Here is a 22,049-nt window from a genome sequence, read left to right as displayed (position 1 = left end):
TTAACCCTTAATATCCAGTCATCAAAGTCCCGTTCCCGTTCTGCGACGCCGGAGAGCGCGGAGGCGGGCGCGACGGAGGCGACGGCGGCGCGCCTGCGCAGGCTCACCGACGAGCTGCGCGCCTCGCGCATCGCCGAGCGGCAGCGCAGGCACCAGGCCAGCGCCCGCCGGTCAGTACTGTACTTAATTCCTACTAATATTATATATTGCCAAATTTGAGAATGTGCGTGTTTGTTACTCTTACACACAAAAACTTCTTTACGGATCTCCATGAAACTTTGCAGTTATATAACTTAGACATCGGAATAATATGTTAATATTTATAGGGAATATTTTATGATGAAATGATCCATATCTATGTAGTTTGCCGGAAAGATGATCATATTTATATCTGCATACGAAATTTCATGTTAGGTAAAATGATAGCTGGTGTTTGACGAGAATATAAATAATGTTATTTCAGTGCCATGTCAACGGAACCTCGCGACACTCTCACTGTGGCGCCGGTTAGTAGAACTCCTTCCCGCGCACCGTCGCTCAAGAAACGTTCTGTCTCACTCGAACAAACTACTAAAGAACAGGTGAGCATGTTTATATATCACTTAATAACAAAAAACTTGTTTTTCGAACCATTGAAATAAATTCGATTACAATTCACTATGTAATGTTAAATTTTCTCTGCTCCGGTTGACCGGACAACTAAAGTGAACTACGGGCACAAAGAGGTTAAATCAGCCATTTTCTATAATCGCGAGAATACGCCTCATTGTCATATGTAATATGCTGAATTGAGTTTTTATTTTTCTAATTGTTCTCATTTAACAATACTTGAAGTAGGATAAGGAGTGATATAGAACAAGATCTTACTTTTTCAGAGCCATATTTGGAAGTCAGTAGACGACAGCAGCGTATCATCAATGCAGTCTTTGGACGGCGATGATGTACGACTCTTCACAATGCAACGTGGCGATTCTAGTTTAGACAGGTCACAATTACTGTCTTTATATTTTTTAGTAGAAAGAACGAATATTCTTTTCCTCTTCGTTCATCGCGCGGTTTATTCAATTGACTTCAAAAAATGCACTGTTTCAGCGCTTGCTAATAAATTATCATTCATGTCATAACATGTATAATTATCTCTGAAGATCTTTAGATTATGACATAAACAATAATTATTGTACAATTATTACAGTCGTTTATCAGGAGGGTCGGCGCAGAGTGACGTGCTGCCCACTGACAAGAAGAAAAAGAAGAGCATCTTCGGCAAGCTCAAGAAATTGACCAAATCCAGGTCTATTGATGACCAAGTGGATTCAGATGCGGTAGATTTCAGGCCTATTGGCACGGTGTCGCAGGTAAGTCTAAATTCTAGTATGTAATTGGTATGCATGCATTCTTGCAAATATCTAATAAGTTTCAAATCAAAATGTGATTATTGCAGGGCTCCGATTCTGATATGAGCGCAGCCGGCAGCAAAAGGGATTTGCGAGGAAGACTTTCTGACATGTTCAGCAGAAAGGGTCAAATGTCTCGTAGCAACAGGTAGGTATTTGATTGGTTGTTAGTGTTGTATGTTATGCAGCAGTTGAATGCACAATATCCCGATCGCTTACTCGATATCTTGACGTCGCTAGATGGTATGCAAAAGGACTTAAAACTAAGATGCCAAACACCAGACAAACCACTAAGCAAAAAACAGAAAAAGGGTACAACCTGATCACGTAAATATGAGATAGAAAGCAGTTAGCAGATAGTATATCTGCATTATGATGCTTAGAACAATGTGCCGAGATATTGACGACCTTACATGAAGTGACAAAAGTGAATGAAGAAGTATGCAGGGTTTGTGGAAAATTAAAAGATGAAGTTCTTATGGGAAAGAGCAGATCGATGTTCTGGAATAAATAAACTAAATGCTGAATATATTTTGTGAGCAGCAAAGATCAAAGTCCGGAGCGGCCCGCCAGCGCCATGGCGAGCGTGGGCACGCGGCCCATGCTGCGCAACTCCAGCGCCGCCGCGCTAGCGAGGGGGTCGCCCGCCAAAACGGTAACCTACACTTACTTATGTCACCACTATATTTGAAAAGCTCTCTGACAGAGTGGTTATTATGCCAGGTTGTCAATCAGATGTCCGGGTTCGATCCGCGGTCAAAAACATGTATTATACAGATTGTCCTGGGTGTAATTATTTTTTATATAATTAAGTTATTGCTAAGGCAATAAGGTTAAGTGTCAACCATTGGAGCTATTTCAATTTGTGTGATTTATTAGTACAATGTTCTTGTCCATTATCCACATCCACAATCAAGTTGTCAACTTGCAAAATAGAGATACTCGAAAGACTATGAACAATATTCTTGTCTCACAGGACACACCGAGCATGCGTGCGGCGAGCGCCACGCCTGCGGCCAAGAGGAAAGGGAAATAACTAATATTCGTGTTTCGCTTTTAATCTAGTGTATTTATCCATTTCCTATGATTTTTCCACATAGCATGTAATATCACAATACCATACATATCAATAATGTATAACTATCGACATGTTAACAATACACTATATATCAAGTGAAGCGACAATGAGAAGAGTATTTTACGCACAACATTTGAAAAATCTATAGTGAGCTGACCATGCTCGATAGTTATATAACTAGTTTCGCTTTTAGTCACATTATATTCTGTACAGTGACGGCCTAAAGACTCCTCTCCCACGTCGTTAATTTATCCCCTAGCGATACGAGTCTCGACTAGTTCGTTAGCGATGTTAGTAGTTATGTACTTGCAATTTTATAATAAAACTGTTGATCAAATGCTTCGTCTTATCTTTAGTTCCTTACGCTTCTAAATGATGTCCGCTCATCGACCATGCTCATCGAAACATAAGGCGCCGATCTTCGACGCGATGCATAAAACTTTAACATACGACAATGAATTTACAAGAGAATCTATTAGACTAATTTATGTAAAATGACCACGAAATACTTTCAGTCCGTTTAAAATGTTTCGAAAAGTCTGTTCTTGGCGCGGTGAACCCACAAAATCATACAAAATGACATTCAATTGTCTATTCCAAACTTTTATACAATAGACATTAACGAAACAAACATAAAAATAGAACCAGCGTGGTTGACGCAAACGCGCAAGGGTTTTATTGTTGTGAGAATTTCATACAGCCACAATGAGTACATAAATTACAACTTCTGTATACAAACGTCCCACACACATACGTAAACAATGTAAAATTCCCACAACACTAAAACAATACACGAAATAAATAACTTATCTATCCGAATATTCACATATCTAAGACTTATATCTGATTTTTATAGATCAAGTGTCAATAAAAGATTATTAGGACCTGGCAACTTTCCTTCTCGCTCATTTCACGAAGGCAATTTTATACCACAAAATCTTATGAGCTCAAAGTAATAGGGGTTTAGCCGCTTTCTTCTTTTTTTTACAAGCTTTAGGATGACCATCATTTTACATAGTGCGCTAGTAAATATGTTAATATTACAAGACATTTTATTACCAATTTAGTCACATATACTGATTTTGTAATAGCCTAGTAAAACTTACGATTATATTTAACAAGACTTACTACAAAATTAATTGCTTGCGACATATACATACATACACAAACACATTCCAAATAACTCGGGCATAAAACGAAGTATTACTTTTAGCATTAAATTAACACTTTGAAAGTATTTTACCAAAAGGGAATCAACAAAGGAAAAGAAAATATGGGTACAATAGCACCAATATCGGTTAAGCAATATTTTTCTGTAGTAAGACTCGAACTGAAGTGTCTCGGCTAAACATCAATCAGTGTTTTAGGAAATAAAACTATACACAGATATTGAAGACACATTTGCATCTCTATAGAAAGCTGATCAAGAACGTACCCGACTTCGTATGCGCAGCGCAACAATGATGTAAATTGGATAGATAGGTTATTGTTTCGGTTAGATGCGCAGCGTGTGTATGGCGGGCAGGCGGCGCCGCTAGCTCTGGTCCATGAGGTTGGAGTCGAGGCCGCCGGCGCCCGCCGAGTCCTTCAGGATGGACTCGAAGATCGGCTGCAGTTCGGGGAAACTCTTGATTTGGGACACGAACTCCATCAGGTGCGGGTTTTTCTCTGTGCACGGAAATTTCCAATAAAGATCTCGTTACAATTCTTAGAATATAACTTGATTAGAATGACGGCAGGACAGATGGCGGACTATGATGTAGGAGCGGCAAAGGTATACTTTGTTCCTTGTCACCATTATGACATCCACAGGACGAGATCTAACACACATTTTATCTTTATGGTCAGCTATTGTACACCTTGCACGATAAAATTTTTTAATGCCTTTATATTCTTCCTAAATATATGCAATGCAAATAATTTTTGATAAGTGAACATACCAGCCTCCGGTATCTGCAGCAAGGCGGCCGTGGCCCTGAGCGCGGACCTCTTCAGTTCGTCCTGCTTCTCGTACTCCTGCTTCACGGAGTTGGCCTTCACTTTCATCGTGCACGTCACCTTCAACGGCTCCACTAGGCTTTCTAGCCCTGCAAAATGAATAGATCAATTATTGATCAATTTAATTACTTACTAGGTTTTATCCGCGACTTCGCTAAAATGATTATTTAAGCAATCCAGGATCATGATAAAAGACGCACCCGGCCTCCTCACCAAATAACCGGGATGTACGCCAAGAGGAAGACGAAAGTCTTTTATTGACATTACTTCGTCACACGCCATCAGGCAATCCCAGCGAAGAAAGAGATAGCAGCCAATAGCAGCAAAAAGTCTATATCACGCAAGCAAAGATTTCATGGATTGAAGCATAAATACAACCTCTGGTTCAATATCGTCGGAGGCGTGGTTCCCCAGGCTTATTGTTCTGCCAAAGATCTTTCCTTTATAAAAAACTTGAGTCAGACACAAATGCGCTAGGATGTCATAATAGAGTATACCGCAAGTTTATGATTCACTCACTTTGAAGCACCACAGCAGGACACAAATGCGCCAGCCTGGCACACATCAAGTATGTCAACATCTTGATGTCGTAGTGGTCGCGCAGGCCGTCCTCCACGTGGCGCAGGAACTCGAACACGTCCAACCGGTCAAGGCATGTTCCCAGGAGTGTGTACATGCATTCGAAAGCGGCTTTGCGAAGATCGAGACCGTCGTCTACCGAGTGCTTGAACGGACCCATTTCTACTTCGCGGATCAGCTCTTTCTGTAATAATTAAACAAGATTAGAGCAATGGTTTCTTTCTTTGAGAAAATAACAAATATAATGAATGCCTGAAACATGCTTATGAAATCCCAAGTGTAACGCTTCTACAGTTTTGGGAACCACTTTATATTTATTAGCCTATTTAAGAGCCAGAAACTCTGACATAGGAACTAACAACACATCACCTTGACTTTGGTCTCGCTGTAGATGGTGGGCAGCACCTGCGGCAACAGGTCGCGCACGAGCGACGGCTTGTTGTGCGCGGCCGAGTTGAACGCCACCAGCGCAACCCGTCGCACGCCCAGCTCGGAGTCGCGCAGCGGCACCAGCAACTCCGACATGCAGCCGCGGAGGAGCGGGTCTATCGCTTGTGGCTGTTCATGTTTTTTTATACAGATTAAAACTCAAATAACTCTTCCAGTGAGTGACAGACAACATACAGCCTGCATTTACATTCCTTGGGAAATGATAGAGGGTGTATTATTTTCAGTTCCCAAAATTCTTTCGGGAGGGTAAGAATTACAGGAAATTTATTCCTATTGATTTCGTGTACAATGCGATGATACTGGTCAATAACCCATTATTGCTATTGCTCCAACTTGCAAATAACACCCTGGCTCAAAATTATGTTGACAAAATTAATAAAGTTAACATTTTGAAAATAGAATGCGTTATGTACTCTTTACTATCTCTTGTTGGTTCCTTAGCGCTAATTCTACATTTTTCGATAAATATTTTTAATTTTCCCTTTTATGACAACATGAGACAACAACATGACAAATTTTTACAATTAACAAAGTGGAATTTCTTACAAACCTGATCAGATATCGTGAATTTGACAGCAGTTACGGCAGTGGTTCTAGTAAGAGGTTCTGGAGACCTGAGGAACTCCTTTAGTTGAGGCAAGAGTTCCTGCGGTTCTAATAAACATAATTTCCCTAAGCATTCCGCAACCTGAAAAAATAAAAGGGTTAAAAACGTATAAATACTATGCTCGCTCATGTTACATCAAACTTTATTTCTTCTTGTTACAGCTTATTTGCAAAATAATATAAGTGAATGTAAAAAAGGTAAATAGAGTTTGAAACCCGAGAAAGTATGTAAGGCTTCTTTACACTTACACTTTACTTCTTTGAAATGCAAGATAATAGGACGCCTAAAAAATTTCCGCGAAGCGAGCATTTAATTATTTAAGAAAGAAAGGAATTTTGACGACTAAGCTGTATCATAATACGTACTACATTACGAGATCCTTCTTCCGCACATTGGCAGTGTTTCGAGAGTTGCATCCAAATATCCCTTATGAAAGGCCTCAGCGCTTCCACGCCTTCTGGTGTACACGATTCGCAGGTTATTATCTGAAAATAAACATGTTGATATGATTAACAGAAATAAAAAGGCTATTAAATGTTATAAGACGATGCATTCTGAAAAAGAAGCATTTTATGGTTTTTTTTTTCATATATTATGATGATTTACAAAATGTTGTCAGTTTTTATCTCCGAATGACTGAGTTGGAAAGAGAAGTTCAGTCCCCAGATTTTTAAATAAAACTTTACACGGGTACAGCCAAGTAAAAAAATAATAATTTACATTCAAATCGGTTCTATCGGACACGTGATTCATATTATGAATACGAATCACGTGTCCGATAGAAATAAGGAAGCATAGTAAAAAGGAAGGATGACTGCATTACTGCATAACTACCGCATATAACAAATGATGAGTATCATTTACATATACGTGTTTTTTTTATATTATACAGTCTATATATTTTACATTATCCATATACGTTACCTCTCGAAGTGAGTGAAGCAACAAATATTGTCGTTTAGGTTGAGCTTCAATCTCGTTCAGTATGAAGGGTAGGAACTCCGGCAGGTTCCCCACCGCCACGGAGCCGAGCGCGTAACTCGCGGCCGACTTCACTTCTTCAGACGACGGGGTGAAGGAATCAAGCAGCACTTCCTTCAAGTTGGGGATGGAACTCAGGTCTCTGGGGATAATTAAAATTGTTAAGTTGTAAGCAGGATTTTTTAGACTTATTTAAAAGCTTAAAAAGGAATATTGTTTTGTTGTGCCTTACTGGAAACTAAATTACGCTTAAAACTTGTATTTGGGTAACCGAGCAGTGCTCGCCAAGAAAGTAGTTTAACTAAATAACACATCATAAAACCACTAAACAGAAACACCATAAAAGAAAAGAATTTGACCAAATGCGACTGAAGTGAATTACGTTTTTTCGGGATCTCTTTTTTCATCATAGCGTATTCCCGATAGCATTCTTAATAGTTTACTTCTTAACTTGGTGTCGGCTTTTATATTTTGTTTCTTTCTTTCTGTTATCAATATAACACTCACAAATGCCTGCCGATCTCCGCCAAGGCGAGCAAAGCAAACATGTGGTGGGCATCGTTTGGTGGGCGGGCGGCGTCTCGTAGGAACTGCCGCACCACGTCCAAGGCGTCTTCTCCGCCAGACACCACCACCGCGGCCACGCATTTCGCCAACGAGTGGAATGCCTGTGTGCAGAAAAATTAGAATTTAAGCAATAGATTTCAATAAGACAGGTTTTCTAAATAATCTTTGTGGTTCTGATCAATTTATTTTCCTACTCTCTCCTACAAATTAGCTGATCACCTGAATGGGACATTTTTTTGTCTCTGTCAGACAAAACTCACCTGTCAGACTATTTTGTCTAAAAGCCCTCTACTTGCATAGACCAGAGTTGCGTCGATGTTACAGTAAGAGTTGGTTTGGTGAATGCGTTGTGAAAAATGGTTACGGTAATGCTTGTTGGGTTTTTCTTACGTTCAACCGTCCTTCAAACCTTTTTAACTTAAAGCTTTCCGAGGATGCTTGTTTTATTTAAGTTGTTATCAAGCCCGGCCACTATAAGCGTGCATCCCCAGTGGGACAGACCTGCTTGATGTGGTGCGCGGTGGCGGCGTGGTCCGGCGCGCGCTGCACGGGCGCCACCAGCAGCGCCAGCAGCTCGCGGCGCGAGCAGCCCGCCACGTCCGCCGCCACCAGCGCGCTCAGCACGTCCAGCATGGCCTTCAGCGCTCCGCCTGCGAACATGTTCACTCTAACACCCATTTGCGCAGGGCTGCCCTCGTTTCAAATGAATCATTTTATCTTAAAAACAAAAACGAAATTATATAAATGATCTACATTAAATTACTAGATGCTTATTCACTCTTGCCTTTTAAATAGTGACAGGTTGCTACCCCAACGCCTTAAAGAAATATCCCAAGTTTATAAGCCTATCCATTAATCGCCTTCTACGACATCAGTGGGCACATTCTAAAGTGACGGGAAACACACGGAACTGACTTGCAAGAGTTCAATAGTTGATAACAATTCACTCACCCTGCAGCAGCGGAGACTTGGCCAGAGCTAGAATGTTGGGCGTGAGCGCGTGTCGCACTTCAGGCGTGAGAGCTTGCGGCACTTGCAGACACGCGTCCCGCACTAGAGTCAGTGCGGTTTGCGCGCAGTGCAGGTCCGACTCGCTCACCAGGGCCGGCACTTCCATCAATACCTGGGGAAAACAAGTTAGCGCGATCATACGAGTGTAACGGGCATGGTGAACAAATTTGTCAGGAAAGCAAGGTCGTTGACAGGTACGTTAACAATCTACCATGTAATAAATACGACACTGACAACCGTGCTTTCGCACGACAATTTTACCATGTATAAATAATTAAATTTTCGAGGTACTCCACAAAAGCCCATTATCCACAAAAATACTAGACAAATTACTATAAAATATAAATAAATGAAAATTATACATAAATCAAAATGTTACCTTGCTCAAAAGTTCTATGCTGACAGCGTTGCTATAGTTTTGCACCAATGTATCCAAAAGGACGAGAGTTGACAATTTCAAAGCCCTTTGATTTTTCCTCAAAAATGATCCCAAAATAGGCACGGCATCAGCCTGAAAAATATTAACTTAGTTTACAAAATAGGCCTATTGGAAATAGTGTTACATTACGACCACATTAACATTATATGTACAAGTAATCTTTAGATATAAGAAATATTTACCAAAATAGGTCTGAGATTGATCCGAAGCGGGGACGAGGCAATCTTAGTCAAAGCCTTTACTGTTGTAAGTCGAGTTATTTCGTTGCGGAGGCGTTCTAAAAATATAGGCAGGCAGACGGGAAGCTCATCCTGAAATAAACATAAATTCAGACATGGAATGTGACATTGTATTCAAATTGAGTTGATTAATACTTCCTTCATCTATAATCCCACCGCTGCCACCATTAAGTGAAATATAACCTTCCTTATGATGATCAGTTTAAGAATTATGGTGTCCGTGAAAAATACATGTTTATAATATATAAAAAAATACTACACTCTCTCATCTCTACAGAGTTCCCAATTGCTCCACCCGAGCCTGAGATTTGTAAAAAGAAACAAAAAGATTACATTACGAACCTGCAAATAATCACCAAAGTGACATATGAGTTGCCCGCAAGCAGCGATAGCTCGCTCTTTGACCTCTTGGTCCATATCGGCCGCACGCAGGCGTACTAGTGTACATTGGTACATGGCGGGGATGAACTCATGAAGTTCCTCCGGTGGAGGTTCCACGGCCGCCAGCTCCTCACCTTCCATATTCTGTAGGCTTTCTAAAGAAAAAAATAAAGAATGTGGAATTCCTTTTTGAATATAATGCTGTAATTACCCCGATACTACATAGTAAATCGTGCGCTCAGAAGTCGACTTCGACATGCTCATTACTGAGCATTTATCTAGGCGAATCAACTGATTGCTTGCTGGTCGCGCGAAATCTAGCTGTTACGTATTACATCGGAAGGCTGAAGATGTGAACGTTTTTAGTGAGTAAACCCCGGTTTAGCATACAGTATCTTTAACCATGCGTGAGATATAAACTAAGTTGATTAACTTCATGCAAGGCGGCCACTTGCGGCGGTATGCCGTATCGTCGAATTTTCGTGGCCGGTTAATTGATATAAAGGACTCTCTCTCTCATCTTTGCGTGTTCCCAGTTGCACCCTCAACTACAATGCTTCAGGGCCTGGGGTCTGCTTGAAAACATACAGAACTATGAACATAATACTCACCTAGAGGACGCATAACTTTAACGAGCGTCTGTAAAACCCTGAGCGCTTCAGCGGTGACCTTGTAGAAGGGGTCATGTACGCAAGACAGCACTGCCGGTAGTAAGGCGGCGACGTGCGGACGCATCGCAGAACTTTCGTGGCTGCGAACTAGACACACTATGAACACTAGGGTTTCGATCTTCATTGACGACGCTGTGCTCTTGTCGCTGTAAAGAAAACATTATTTTACGTTATTAGAAATCAATTTTTAATCATTATTTGTTTACGTCAACAGAAAGGGTAACATTAATAATATAACCATAGAACGAAAGTATCGTCGTTACGTGAGCTTGGGCGTGAGCGCGCGCACGACGCGGGCGGCGTGCTCCAGCAAACAGCCGGGCGCGGCCGCCAGCAGCAGGCGGGTGTCACACCGAGCTGGACAGCAGTGCGGTATAGTTACGTGAGCTTGGGCGTGAGCGCGCGCACGACGCGGGCGGCGTGCTCCAGCAGACAGCCGGGCGCGGCCGCCAGCAGCAGGCGGGTGTCACACCGAGCTGGACAGCAGTGCGGTATAGTTACGTGAGCTTGGGCGTGAGCGCGCGCACGACGCGGGCGGCGTGCTCCAGCAGACAGCCGGGCGCGGCCGCCAGCAGCAGGCGGGTGTCACACCGAGCTGGACAGCAGTGCGGTATAGTTACGTGAGCTTGGGCGTGAGCGCGCGCACGACGCGGGCGGCGTGCTCCAGCAGACAGCCGGGCGCGGCCGCCAGCAGCAGGCGGGTGTCACACCGAGCTGGACAGCAGTGCGGTATAGTTACGTGAGCTTGGGCGTGAGCGCGCGCACAACGCGGGCGGCGTGCTCCAGCAGACAGCCGGGCGCGGCCGCCAGCAGCAGGCGGGTGTCACACCGAGCTGGACAGCAGTGCGGTATAGTTACGTGAGCTTGGGCGTGAGCGCGCGCACGACGCGGGCGGCGTGCTCCAGCAGACAGCCGGGCGCGGCCGCCAGCAGCAGGCGGGTGTCACACCGAGCTGGACAGCAGTGCGGTATAGTTACGTGAGCTTGGGCGTGAGCGCGCGCACGACGCGGGCGGCGTGCTCCAGCAGACAGCCGGGCGCGGCCGCCAGCAGCAGGCGGGTGTCACACCGAGCTGGACAGCAGTGCGGTATAGTTACGTGAGCTTGGGCGTGAGCGCGCGCACGACGCGGGCGGCGTGCTCCAGCAGACAGCCGGGCGCGGCCGCCAGCAGCAGGCGGGTGTCACACCGAGCTGGACAGCAGTGCGGTATAGTTACGTGAGCTTGGGCGTGAGCGCGCGCACGACGCGGGCGGCGTGCTCCAGCAGACAGCCGGGCGCGGCCGCCAGCAGCAGGCGGGTGTCACACCGAGCTGGACAGCAGTGCGGTATAGTTACGTGAGCTTGGGCGTGAGCGCGCGCACGACGCGGGCGGCGTGCTCCAGCAGACAGCCGGGCGCGGCCGCCAGCAGCAGGCGGGTGTCACACCGAGCTGGACAGCAGTGCGGTATAGTTACGTGAGCTTGGGCGTGAGCGCGCGCACGACGCGGGCGGCGTGCTCCAGCAGACAGCCGGGCGCGGCCGCCAGCAGCAGGCGGGTGTCACACCGAGCTGGACAGCAGTGCGGTATAGTTACGTGAGCTTGGGCGTGAGCGCGCGCACGACGCGGGCGGCGTGCTCCAGCAGACAGCCGGGCGCGGCCGCCAGCAGCAGGCGGGTGTCACACCGAGCTGGACAGCAGTGCGGTATAGTTACGTGAGCTTGGGCGTGAGCGCGCGCACGACGCGGGCGGCGTGCTCCAGCAGACAGCCGGGCGCGGCCGCCAGCAGCAGGCGGGTGTCACACCGAGCTGGACAGCAGTGCGGTATAGTTACGTGAGCTTGGGCGTGAGCGCGCGCACGACGCGGGCGGCGTGCTCCAGCAGACAGCCGGGCGCGGCCGCCAGCAGCAGGCGGGTGTCACACCGAGCTGGACAGCAGTGCGGTATAGTTACGTGAGCTTGGGCGTGAGCGCGCGCACGACGCGGGCGGCGTGCTCCAGCAGACAGCCGGGCGCGGCCGCCAGCAGCAGGCGGGTGTCACACCGAGCTGGACAGCAGTGCGGTATAGTTACGTGAGCTTGGGCGTGAGCGCGCGCACGACGCGGGCGGCGTGCTCCAGCAGACAGCCGGGCGCGGCCGCCAGCAGCAGGCGGGTGTCACACCGAGCTGGACAGCAGTGCGGTATAGTTACGTGAGCTTGGGCGTGAGCGCGCGCACGACGCGGGCGGCGTGCTCCAGCAGACAGCCGGGCGCGGCCGCCAGCAGCAGGCGGGTGTCACACCGAGCTGGACAGCAGTGCGGTATAGTTACGTGAGCTTGGGCGTGAGCGCGCGCACGACGCGGGCGGCGTGCTCCAGCAGACAGCCGGGCGCGGCCGCCAGCAGCAGGCGGGTGTCACACCGAGCTGGACAGCAGTGCGGTATAGTTACGTGAGCTTGGGCGTGAGCGCGCGCACGACGCGGGCGGCGTGCTCCAGCAGACAGCCGGGCGCGGCCGCCAGCAGCAGGCGGGTGTCACACCGAGCTGGACAGCAGTGCGGTATAGTTACGTGAGCTTGGGCGTGAGCGCGCGCACGACGCGGGCGGCGTGCTCCAGCAGACAGCCGGGCGCGGCCGCCAGCAGCAGGCGGGTGTCACACCGAGCTGGACAGCAGTGCGGTATAGTTACGTGAGCTTGGGCGTGAGCGCGCGCACGACGCGGGCGGCGTGCTCCAGCAGACAGCCGGGCGCGGCCGCCAGCAGCAGGCGGGTGTCACACCGAGCTGGACAGCAGTGCGGTATAGTTACGTGAGCTTGGGCGTGAGCGCGCGCACGACGCGGGCGGCGTGCTCCAGCAGACAGCCGGGCGCGGCCGCCAGCAGCAGGCGGGTGTCACACCGAGCTGGACAGCAGTGCGGTATAGTTACGTGAGCTTGGGCGTGAGCGCGCGCACGACGCGGGCGGCGTGCTCCAGCAGACAGCCGGGCGCGGCCGCCAGCAGCAGGCGGGTGTCACACCGAGCTGGACAGCAGTGCGGTATAGTTACGTGAGCTTGGGCGTGAGCGCGCGCACGACGCGGGCGGCGTGCTCCAGCAGACAGCCGGGCGCGGCCGCCAGCAGCAGGCGGGTGTCACACCGAGCTGGACAGCAGTGCGGTATAGTTACGTGAGCTTGGGCGTGAGCGCGCGCACGACGCGGGCGGCGTGCTCCAGCAGACAGCCGGGCGCGGCCGCCAGCAGCAGGCGGGTGTCACACCGAGCTGGACAGCAGTGCGGTATAGTTACGTGAGCTTGGGCGTGAGCGCGCGCACGACGCGGGCGGCGTGCTCCAGCAGACAGCCGGGCGCGGCCGCCAGCAGTTCCCGCAGCAGCGCGAGCGCGCAGCCGCGGGCGCGCACGCTGCGTCCGCGGATCACAGTGAGCGCGCCGCGCACGACGCTGCCCACCTGACACATAATGATCATGTTACTTCTACTCTACCCAAGTATCATCAAAAATATTTCAGACCTCCAGAAGGCATGCTAAGCTGTTAGTCCCGGTTAACGTCATTCGATGTCGTACATGATGTACACGACTTTCGTCAAAATATGCGTCAACAAAAGTGAACTACAGGATAAGTTGTTTTGAAACTCAAAGTACGTCTATTAAGATTTACTATTTTTGACAAAAATCGAAACCACTCTATTTTCCTGAGTGCACAAGTTAACTTTGCGTCATAAAAAAATTTATAATAATCCTATTTTAAACATGGACGGCAAAATAATGAACTTACCCTCTGTAAGAGTAACGCTTGTGGAGAGTTTTCGGAGGGTGCGATATTAGTCATCTGCAAAGCTGGCGGCGGGCGCGTCGCTCGCAACAACGCTGTGTACGCGCTGAGTATGTCGCATTTCACGTTCTCTTCGCGTTCTATAAAGAAGATATATAAAAGTCACGCCTCTCTCCAGAAGGGGTAGCTTAAACTAGATGTACTGGCTACATAGAATAGTACCACTAAAATATCCACAATACAGATGTGGTACTTCTCTACTATTTTTTTACATACTAATATTGATAGAATTGATTTATAGCAAAGTGCTGAGGAAAATATACTTCTCCCGAATAAAATACGGTGACTGTTGTAAATTAACATATTTAAGGGTAGATAAGATTGTATGTTTATGATCAACATTTTTGGTGTAACTATTTTCATATACATAGCTTACGTATTTGGTACCATACAAAGTTTGTATGGTACCAAATACGTAAGCTACAAACAAACCTTTGAATCTAGCAATCAAAGCAGGCGACACGGTCACATACATCTCGGCGAGCAGCTCGTGGCGAGTTGAAATTACGGACTCCAAGCATTTAGCGGCTGCACGACGCACCTGAACAAGTAATGAGTAATTTTAGTGAGCGTCGTTGATCGAACCGTAAGGCACCTTGAGAAGCAGATTCGAATCTGACCCAAGCCATGAGCTACTGTCTATTTTCTGAATTATATACATTAGTTTGAGTGCTAACCGATGGTCTTACGGCGAGGGAAAACATCGTGAGGAAACATGCACATTCGGGCAACTGGAAGCGTAATTAATATATTCAATATGCCTTAGGTTTCCCTGCAAAGGTCGACGAGGTTACAGTATTTTAAATGGGAGTCAAGAAAGAAGAAAGCGACCGCTAAAGCAGCGCGCTCCACCCATAATTCGGCACGTATAACCAGGCGGTTGGTACAGCCATGGATGGTTATGAGATTTTTACCTTCCACGACATATCGTCGTCATCGGAGTACTCCTCGGAGTCCGAGTCGGGTTCCGCCTCGGGCGCGAACGACTCGTCCTCCATCTCCTCGTCCTCCCCGCCGCCGTGCTCCTCCTCATCCTCGTAGTTGTAATTTGGATCATAAGTGATCATTTTCAAGCACAGCTCGATTATCTGGTCAAAAAAACGATTTTCTTTATTTAAATTACCTTTGTATTTAATATAAGGCTGTAATTCTTCTTAAAAAAATAATAATAATAAATCAATTGTCTCCCATTCCACTACTAATACCAAACATTTTATACTGGTTTTCCTATTCTTGTTTAATTCTTGTTTAATTTAATTGCAATAAACAGAATTTATTGCAGAAGAGTTTAGCCCCATCTCTCTAATCTTTGCCTTTGTTGCTTTATGGAGTTTTTCTTCTACTTTTGACATGTTCAAAATTGCCAGTTTTTATAATCGCTGCGACGCAAAGCCATGATTAAATTTTGATATGTCTTAAAGAAAAGAAATACCGTAGGGATGTGTGGCTGAACTTCTTTGGGACATTTAAGAACGAAAGCCTCAAGCGCCTGCAGGCAATGTTCTCTCAGCTCCTCGTCAGCGTCTGTGGAATGTTCCAGAACCTGCGGAGCCACACGCCACAGCTGTTCGCCAAATCTGTGACCAGCTTGGCGGCTAAAAATAAATAAAACATAAGCAAAGTGTAACAAGGTAGCTACAAAGATTAAGATTAGAACATACCTAACAATTCTTTATTTCAATTAGTTTATTTATCTTATATATAAAATTCTCATGTCACAATGTTCGTTCCCGTATTCCAAGAAAAGGCTTGACCAATTCTCATGAAATTTTGTGAGCATATTGAGTAGGTTTGAGAATCGGCCAACATCTTTATTTCATACCTCTTAGTGGTAAGGATTGTCCACCCTTAACATTTTTTTTAACCAGAAATTACTTAAAAATTATTAATATGGCAAAACAATGTTCGCCGGAAAAGCTAGTGTAAATATAAACATGTATGTTTAGTTAAATATGTTAAACAATATTTATGCACATGCCATACCGCTCCAATATTCATTCACGGGTCTACTAGAAAAGATATCTTTTGGAATAAGTAGCACCTTTGTACTACAATTACTGTATTAAATGCTTCTGTCTATAATTTTGTGTACATAAATAATTTTTTTTTCCAACAAAATTATGTATTATTTATTTGTAATATATGAAAATGTAAAGCTTGATATGGTTTATTACTGAATTAGTGCAAAAGTTATAAAAATGATTGTTGTTAAACAAATCTGAACATCATAGGATACTTATAAAAATAAAATATGTGACACTATAACTACATTTTATATAGTTTCACTTTCAAATTAATTTTACATAATTGATTTCTTCACTCACCACACAGCCGCAATGCACTGTATATGGGTACGGCTGACGCTAGCCGACGTGGATGACCCCAGGCCCTCAAGCAGATGGTCGATAAGTTTATTGTAGAGTGACGAGTTGCACGACATGACGAGGTGAGACAGTGCTACTATGGTGCGTTTGCGGACAGCCTGTACACATTAAAAAATAAATGAAGTCTTACTCCAAGGCATTTTCTTTTTTACATGTGTGCTTTCTGAGAAGTAGAAATTTGGGGAAGTGGACTCGTAGAGAGAGATAATCGAGGAAATGGACATTCAAGGAAATGGACTAAAGAAACCAACTGGACTGGTCACATGACCAGCAGTATCAAAAATTTGTTTTTTTTTTCTTAATATATAAAATAAGACATTGACTGTATTGTATATATCATATATTGTATCATAAGCCGTGTGGTTCCCGGCACCATTACAAAAGAATAGGACCACTCCATCTCTTTCCCACGGATGTCGTAAGAGCCGACTAAGGGATAGACTTGGGATTCCTCTTTAATGTAAATCCCTGCCAATCTAAGGTCTGCCGCGCCGATGGATGCATGGCTAGGGGCGAGCCTAGTCTCGAGCGTGCCACTTCCGCCATGGGGTTGGGCGACCCCCAGGTAATGGCTAGCCTTACCCTGGCATGCGGGGCTCTGCTGGGGCGGACAAAATTTTTCCCTAGCGTCTCGTGGGAATCGCATTATGAACCTTAAAAAGCATATAAATGGCGGCGATGGTGTCCGCACCCCATCACGTCTCGTTCCCGGCGGGAGCGGTATGCGGTCTGCTGAAAGCCGCTTTGCGACGATGAATGTAAGAGGAGGAATGAAGGATAAGATTGAGGAAGTATGCCAGATGATGGATGAAAGACGTTTGGATGTGTTGTGCGTGAATGAAACGAAGCGGAAAGGATGCGACGCGACGCAGCACGGCCCTTACACGGCGTATTGGTCTGGAATTTCCAGTACCAGCCGAGGCTGTCAAGGGGTCGGTCTAATTCTTTCTGCACGAATGGCTGAGTGCGTGAATGAGTATGAGTGTGTCAGTCCTCGTCTTCTATGGATTAGGCTGAAAGTTGGAATCACTCGGATCTTCGTTCTAGGTGTTTATGCACCTTGGGATGTGGGTTCGAGGGGTACAACATCAGCAAAAAGCGAAAACGAGGAGTTCTGGAATAGTGTAAGAGAAGTATTGAAAGTTACCAAGCCAAATGAGAAGATTATTATGTTAGGTGATTTTAATGGATGGGTGGGTGTAAAGCGTGATGGATATGAAAAGGTGCTTGGTGCGTTTGGTGACGAAAAGGTGAATGATAATGGAAGAAGTGTATTAGAAATTTGTCTAGAGTGGGATCTTTTTGTGTCGAACTCAATGTTTCAACATAAAGAGATCCACACCTACACAAGAGTGGAAGGTATTTTAAAAAGTATGATAGACTTTGTGATTGTAGATGAAAGATTGAAGAACAAAGTGCTGGATACCCGTGCATATCGCGGTGCTGGCATTGACTCGGACCATTTACTGGTGATATCCCGGATAAGGGGTATCTTCAATCGCTGGCGGCACAGGGTAAGGGAGCAAACCAGCGCTTTGGAAAGAGTAAAAGTGGAAAATTTGCAAGATATGGATGTAGGTAAGAAGTATATTAATAGACTGAAGGATGAATTTGAAGATTTAGATGAAATGAGCGATATTGAAGATGGATGGAAGGAACTTAAAGAAAGAATTGTGAAAGTAGCTGTTGAAGTGTGTGGTGTAAGTAGAAGAAGGAAAGGAAAAAATCACAAAAATGCGTGGATGAGTAAAGATGTGCAAGAACTTGTGCGATTAAAGAAGAAAGCATGGCTGGATTTGTTAGCAGCAAAAGCTAACTTAAGAATGCAAGAGGTTATAGATGAAGATGTGAATGAAGCACGTAAGGAATATAAGAAAATGAAAGATTTGGTTAAGAAAGCTGTGATTAGAAAGAAAGAAGAGTATAAAGAGGATTTTGATAAAAGGCTATCAGAAGACTTTCAGTCAAATCTGAAAGTATTCTGGAAATCCGTAAGGTCAGCCCGAGGAAATACTATAACCAGAGAGCTGACTAGGATCAGATGCCAGGATGGTAGCGTTGTGAAAGGAGAAGAATGTGTACTAAAGATATGGAAGGACTATTTTGAAAGTTTATTAGAAAAAAAGGAAGGAAATAAGAAAGATTTCTGCTATAGCGAAGAAAAAGAGAATGAGATGGAAGGCGAAATTGAAATGTTCGAAATTGTGGAAGCACTTAAGAGTATGAAAGCGGGAAAGGCTGCTGGGTGTGATAGAGTGTCGGTCGAGATGCTTAAAGCAGGAAAAGGCGTAGTAGCTAGTCAGTTGTACTGCCTTTTCAATTTGTGTTGGAGAAGCGGCCGAGTACCAAAAGATTGGTGTAAGGCTGTTATCGTGCCACTTTACAAAGGAAAAGGGTCACAGCTGGACTGCAAAAATTATCGTGGTATAAGCCTGCTTAGCGTCGTCGGCAAATTGTATGCTAAGGTATTGATTAATAGAGTCAGGAATGAAACTGATGACAAAATATGGGATGCTCAAGCGGGATTTCGAAAGGGAATGGGATGTACTGATCAGGTCTTTTCCTTGCGGTGCATAGCCGAAAAGTTTTTGGCCAAGAGTCAAAAAGTCTATAGCACATTCGTAGATCTGGAAAAGGCCTATGACAGAGTTGAGAGGAATGAATTGTGGTCAGCACTTTCTATGCATGGGGTGAGCAGTCTCTTAATACGAGCACTGAAATCCTTATATGAGGATTCGAGTGCTTGTGTCAGGATAAACGGAGCGCACACTGAGTGGTTTAAGATTGAGAAAGGCGTTAGGCAAGGATGTGTTGCGTCACCGTGGCTGTTCAACCTATTTATGGATAGCTGTTTGACAGATTTGAAAGAGTCTAAAAGTGGATTAAGGATGAATGAGTTACTCGTCAAATGTCTGCTCTATGCCGACGATCAGGTTATACTGGCGTCATCAGCGGAGGAGTTACAGGAGATGGTAAACTGTATGCATGAAGCTTTAAAAGAGAAAGGAATGAAAGTGAACGTAAGTAAAACTAAAACACTGGTTTTTGAAATGGAGAAAGAAATGACAGCATGTAATATTTTGATTGGAGGAGAAAAAGTGGAGCAAGTGAAAGAGTTTGTATATCTAGGATCAAAGTTTACATCAGATGGCAAGTATGATAGTGATATTGAAAGGAGAGTGAACGCGGGGAACATGGTGAATGGAGCTTTGCATGCCTTTATGAGCAGTCAGAAACTATCCAAAAAGGCTCGACTGGCTGTGCACAGGGGCGTGTTGGTCCCGACATTAATGTATGGGAGTGAAAGTTGGGTATGGCAAAAGAAGCATGAAAGCAGAATAAATGCAGTGGAAATGAGAGCGTTAAGGAGTATGATGGGTGTGAAATTGAGTGACAGGATAAGGAACAGCGTGATAAGGGAATGTTGTGATGTGAAAGAAGATGTAGTTACAGGAATAGAAAAGGGTATGTTAAGATGGTTCGGTCATGTGGAGAGGATGAATGAAAGCAGGTTGACTAAGCAGATATACAAGGAGAGTGTGGAGGGAAAGGTCGGAGTGGGAAGACCTAGACGAACGTATCTTGATCAAATTAAGGACGTCCTGGTAAAGGGTCAGGTCAAAAGTACCCGAAACCGCCGAGCTTGTATGAAGAGAGTTATGAATGTGGACGAAGCAAAAGAAGTATGCAGAGATCGTGGCAAGTGGAAAGAGGTAGTCTCTGCCTACCCCTCCGGGAAAGAGGCGTGATTTTATGTATGTATGTATGTATGTATCATAAAGCATACAAAAAACTTACTAAATCTATCAACTTAACACATCTTAAAGTAATATTTTTTCTGGGGTTCTAAACCTACTTAAATTTGATGTGTATAACATTTTCTTTTGTATTTACCTGGCGTGGAGAGGCTAGCTGGGGAAGAAGGGAATTCAAAAGCATGGTGTGGAAAGATATCAAGAGACCACCAAATCTGCTAAGGAGATCAGCTAGGATATCTAAAGCCTCCAGTTGTACTGACACATCTTCTTGCTGAAATGCAATGCACTAGATTTTACACTAGATCAAATATTTTATAATAAATAGATGGCACAGAGATTGAATAGCTTTTGTAGGGGCTATGCTCCTGTCTATATTTCCAGTGAAAAAGAAACCTATGTTACTATTGAAGGTTTTATTTGTCTATGTGCCCAATATTATTAAAATCATAAAGGATTTGCATAATACAACAAAAATATTATTTTGCTTAAAATATTGGTATGGATAAACATTAAGGAATAGATTATATAGATTACAGAATGGAATATAATTTTACCTTTTCTATAGCACTACTCAATCTTCCAGTGATCTTTTTGCACACATTTGCAGCCAGAGTATTGGAGCCTAGTGGTAATTCTGAGATAACAGTCTTGAGGCCAATGCTGCTGATATCCCTCAGCTGTTCCGTATCAGAAAGCATGTTCGCACAAAGTGTATCCACAATACTTTCCACTTGAAATTCTTTTACTTTATTTACTAAAGGTCCAAGACTAGAACAAAAAGAACAGACTAATTTCTAAAATATGCAAAACAAATAATTTTATTGATTTGTGCTATAAAGAAATTCCTGAGTGTTTTAATATACATTCACTAAAATACTATAGTAAACAAATGCATACACACATATAATCATGTCTATATCCCTTGTGGGGTAGAAAGAGCTAACAGTATCAAATACAAAAAATATAATAATCAAATATATATAATTACAGCTAAATGAGGCCATTTAGTCTTTGCCAGATTGTAAGCTCTGTCTACCCCCAAGAGATAAAGACAGGAATAAATAGTTTGTATGTTAATAAAAGTAGAGTGAATCAGTGTTATATTGATTAACATTATTTATTTATTTTTTATTTTAAATATCTAAGACAGGATATCTATGTAGCAATCTCTTCTAATACTTTGCAACAAAGAACACAGACACTTTTTGAAATTACACAAACATTACCATTTAACTGCCAAATTTTGTACTTCTCCATTCTTGTCTTCCAGTAAACGAAGAAGCATTTTCACGACCTTTCTTTCAGAATCATCATCAAGCTTTATACTATCTTTTTGCAATTCAGTCATCAAATCATTAGTTGCCATGAAGCGAAAATCTTTATCGTTCGAAGTCATCTGAAATAAATTAGAAGTATTGTTATAATAATGAATAACTCCAAATAACGTATATTTTTCTTGATCCATTGCAATATCGCCGGCATACATACCTTCTCAAGAAGATTTGCAATTTGATACGAAACACTAGCCATTTTTGAAATTTTAAATCTTCAAAACTTTAAAAAAAAAACTAAATGTAGTAGCCAATTAAAAACTAATCAATTTATGGGAACAACAATCCGCGAAGGAACATCTGAAAAGATATTCCAAATAAAAACCTCCAATGCAGAGAGGACCGACGACCAAAAATCTTCCTCGTTTTCCTTTTGCAAAGTGACAACCATGACAGCAC

The 22,049-nt window shown here is 44.3% G+C and overlaps 2 protein-coding genes across 5 annotated transcripts in view; one reads left to right on the top strand and one right to left on the bottom strand.

The window, feature by feature from the left end:
• The window catches only part of LOC106138178 (myosin-2 heavy chain), a 26,792-nt gene extending 23,769 nt beyond the window's left edge, over positions 1 to 3,023 (top strand). For all 4 annotated transcript variants that reach the window (XM_060950583.1, XM_060950586.1, XM_060950581.1 and 1 more), the window contains 7 exons: positions 19 to 170; positions 464 to 581; positions 876 to 985; positions 1,193 to 1,355; positions 1,442 to 1,542; positions 1,938 to 2,049; positions 2,371 to 3,023. In XM_060950583.1, coding sequence (XP_060806566.1) covers positions 19 to 170; positions 464 to 581; positions 876 to 985; positions 1,193 to 1,355; positions 1,442 to 1,542; positions 1,938 to 2,049; positions 2,371 to 2,430 — 816 coding nt within the window. In that variant the 3' untranslated portion in view covers positions 2,431 to 3,023. The remainder of the gene's footprint in view (positions 1 to 18; positions 171 to 463; positions 582 to 875; positions 986 to 1,192; positions 1,356 to 1,441; positions 1,543 to 1,937; positions 2,050 to 2,370) is intronic.
• On the bottom strand, positions 2,443 to 22,049 carry LOC106138179 (cullin-associated NEDD8-dissociated protein 1). Its single transcript, XM_013339246.2, has 24 exons — positions 21,808 to 22,049; positions 21,546 to 21,715; positions 20,874 to 21,087; positions 20,456 to 20,590; positions 16,502 to 16,659; positions 15,610 to 15,772; positions 15,092 to 15,265; positions 14,610 to 14,718; positions 14,121 to 14,257; positions 13,634 to 13,794; positions 10,336 to 10,541; positions 9,686 to 9,879; positions 9,287 to 9,415; positions 9,045 to 9,176; positions 8,606 to 8,777; positions 8,156 to 8,304; positions 7,595 to 7,755; positions 7,031 to 7,229; positions 6,472 to 6,591; positions 6,050 to 6,187; positions 5,419 to 5,607; positions 4,990 to 5,233; positions 4,413 to 4,559; positions 2,443 to 4,140 (listed from the first exon to the last, which is right to left on the bottom strand). Exons 1-24 carry the CDS (start codon positions 21,847 to 21,849, stop codon positions 4,007 to 4,009), a joined length of 3,777 nt encoding a protein of 1,258 aa, XP_013194700.1. The 5' UTR covers positions 21,850 to 22,049; the 3' UTR covers positions 2,443 to 4,006.

The sequence above is a fragment of the Amyelois transitella genome, chromosome 3 (assembly GCF_032362555.1).
Source record: "Amyelois transitella isolate CPQ chromosome 3, ilAmyTran1.1, whole genome shotgun sequence".
In the NCBI taxonomy this organism is placed as follows: Eukaryota; Metazoa; Arthropoda; class Insecta; order Lepidoptera; family Pyralidae; genus Amyelois; species Amyelois transitella.
This window is presented reverse-complemented; position numbering and strand designations above follow the sequence as displayed.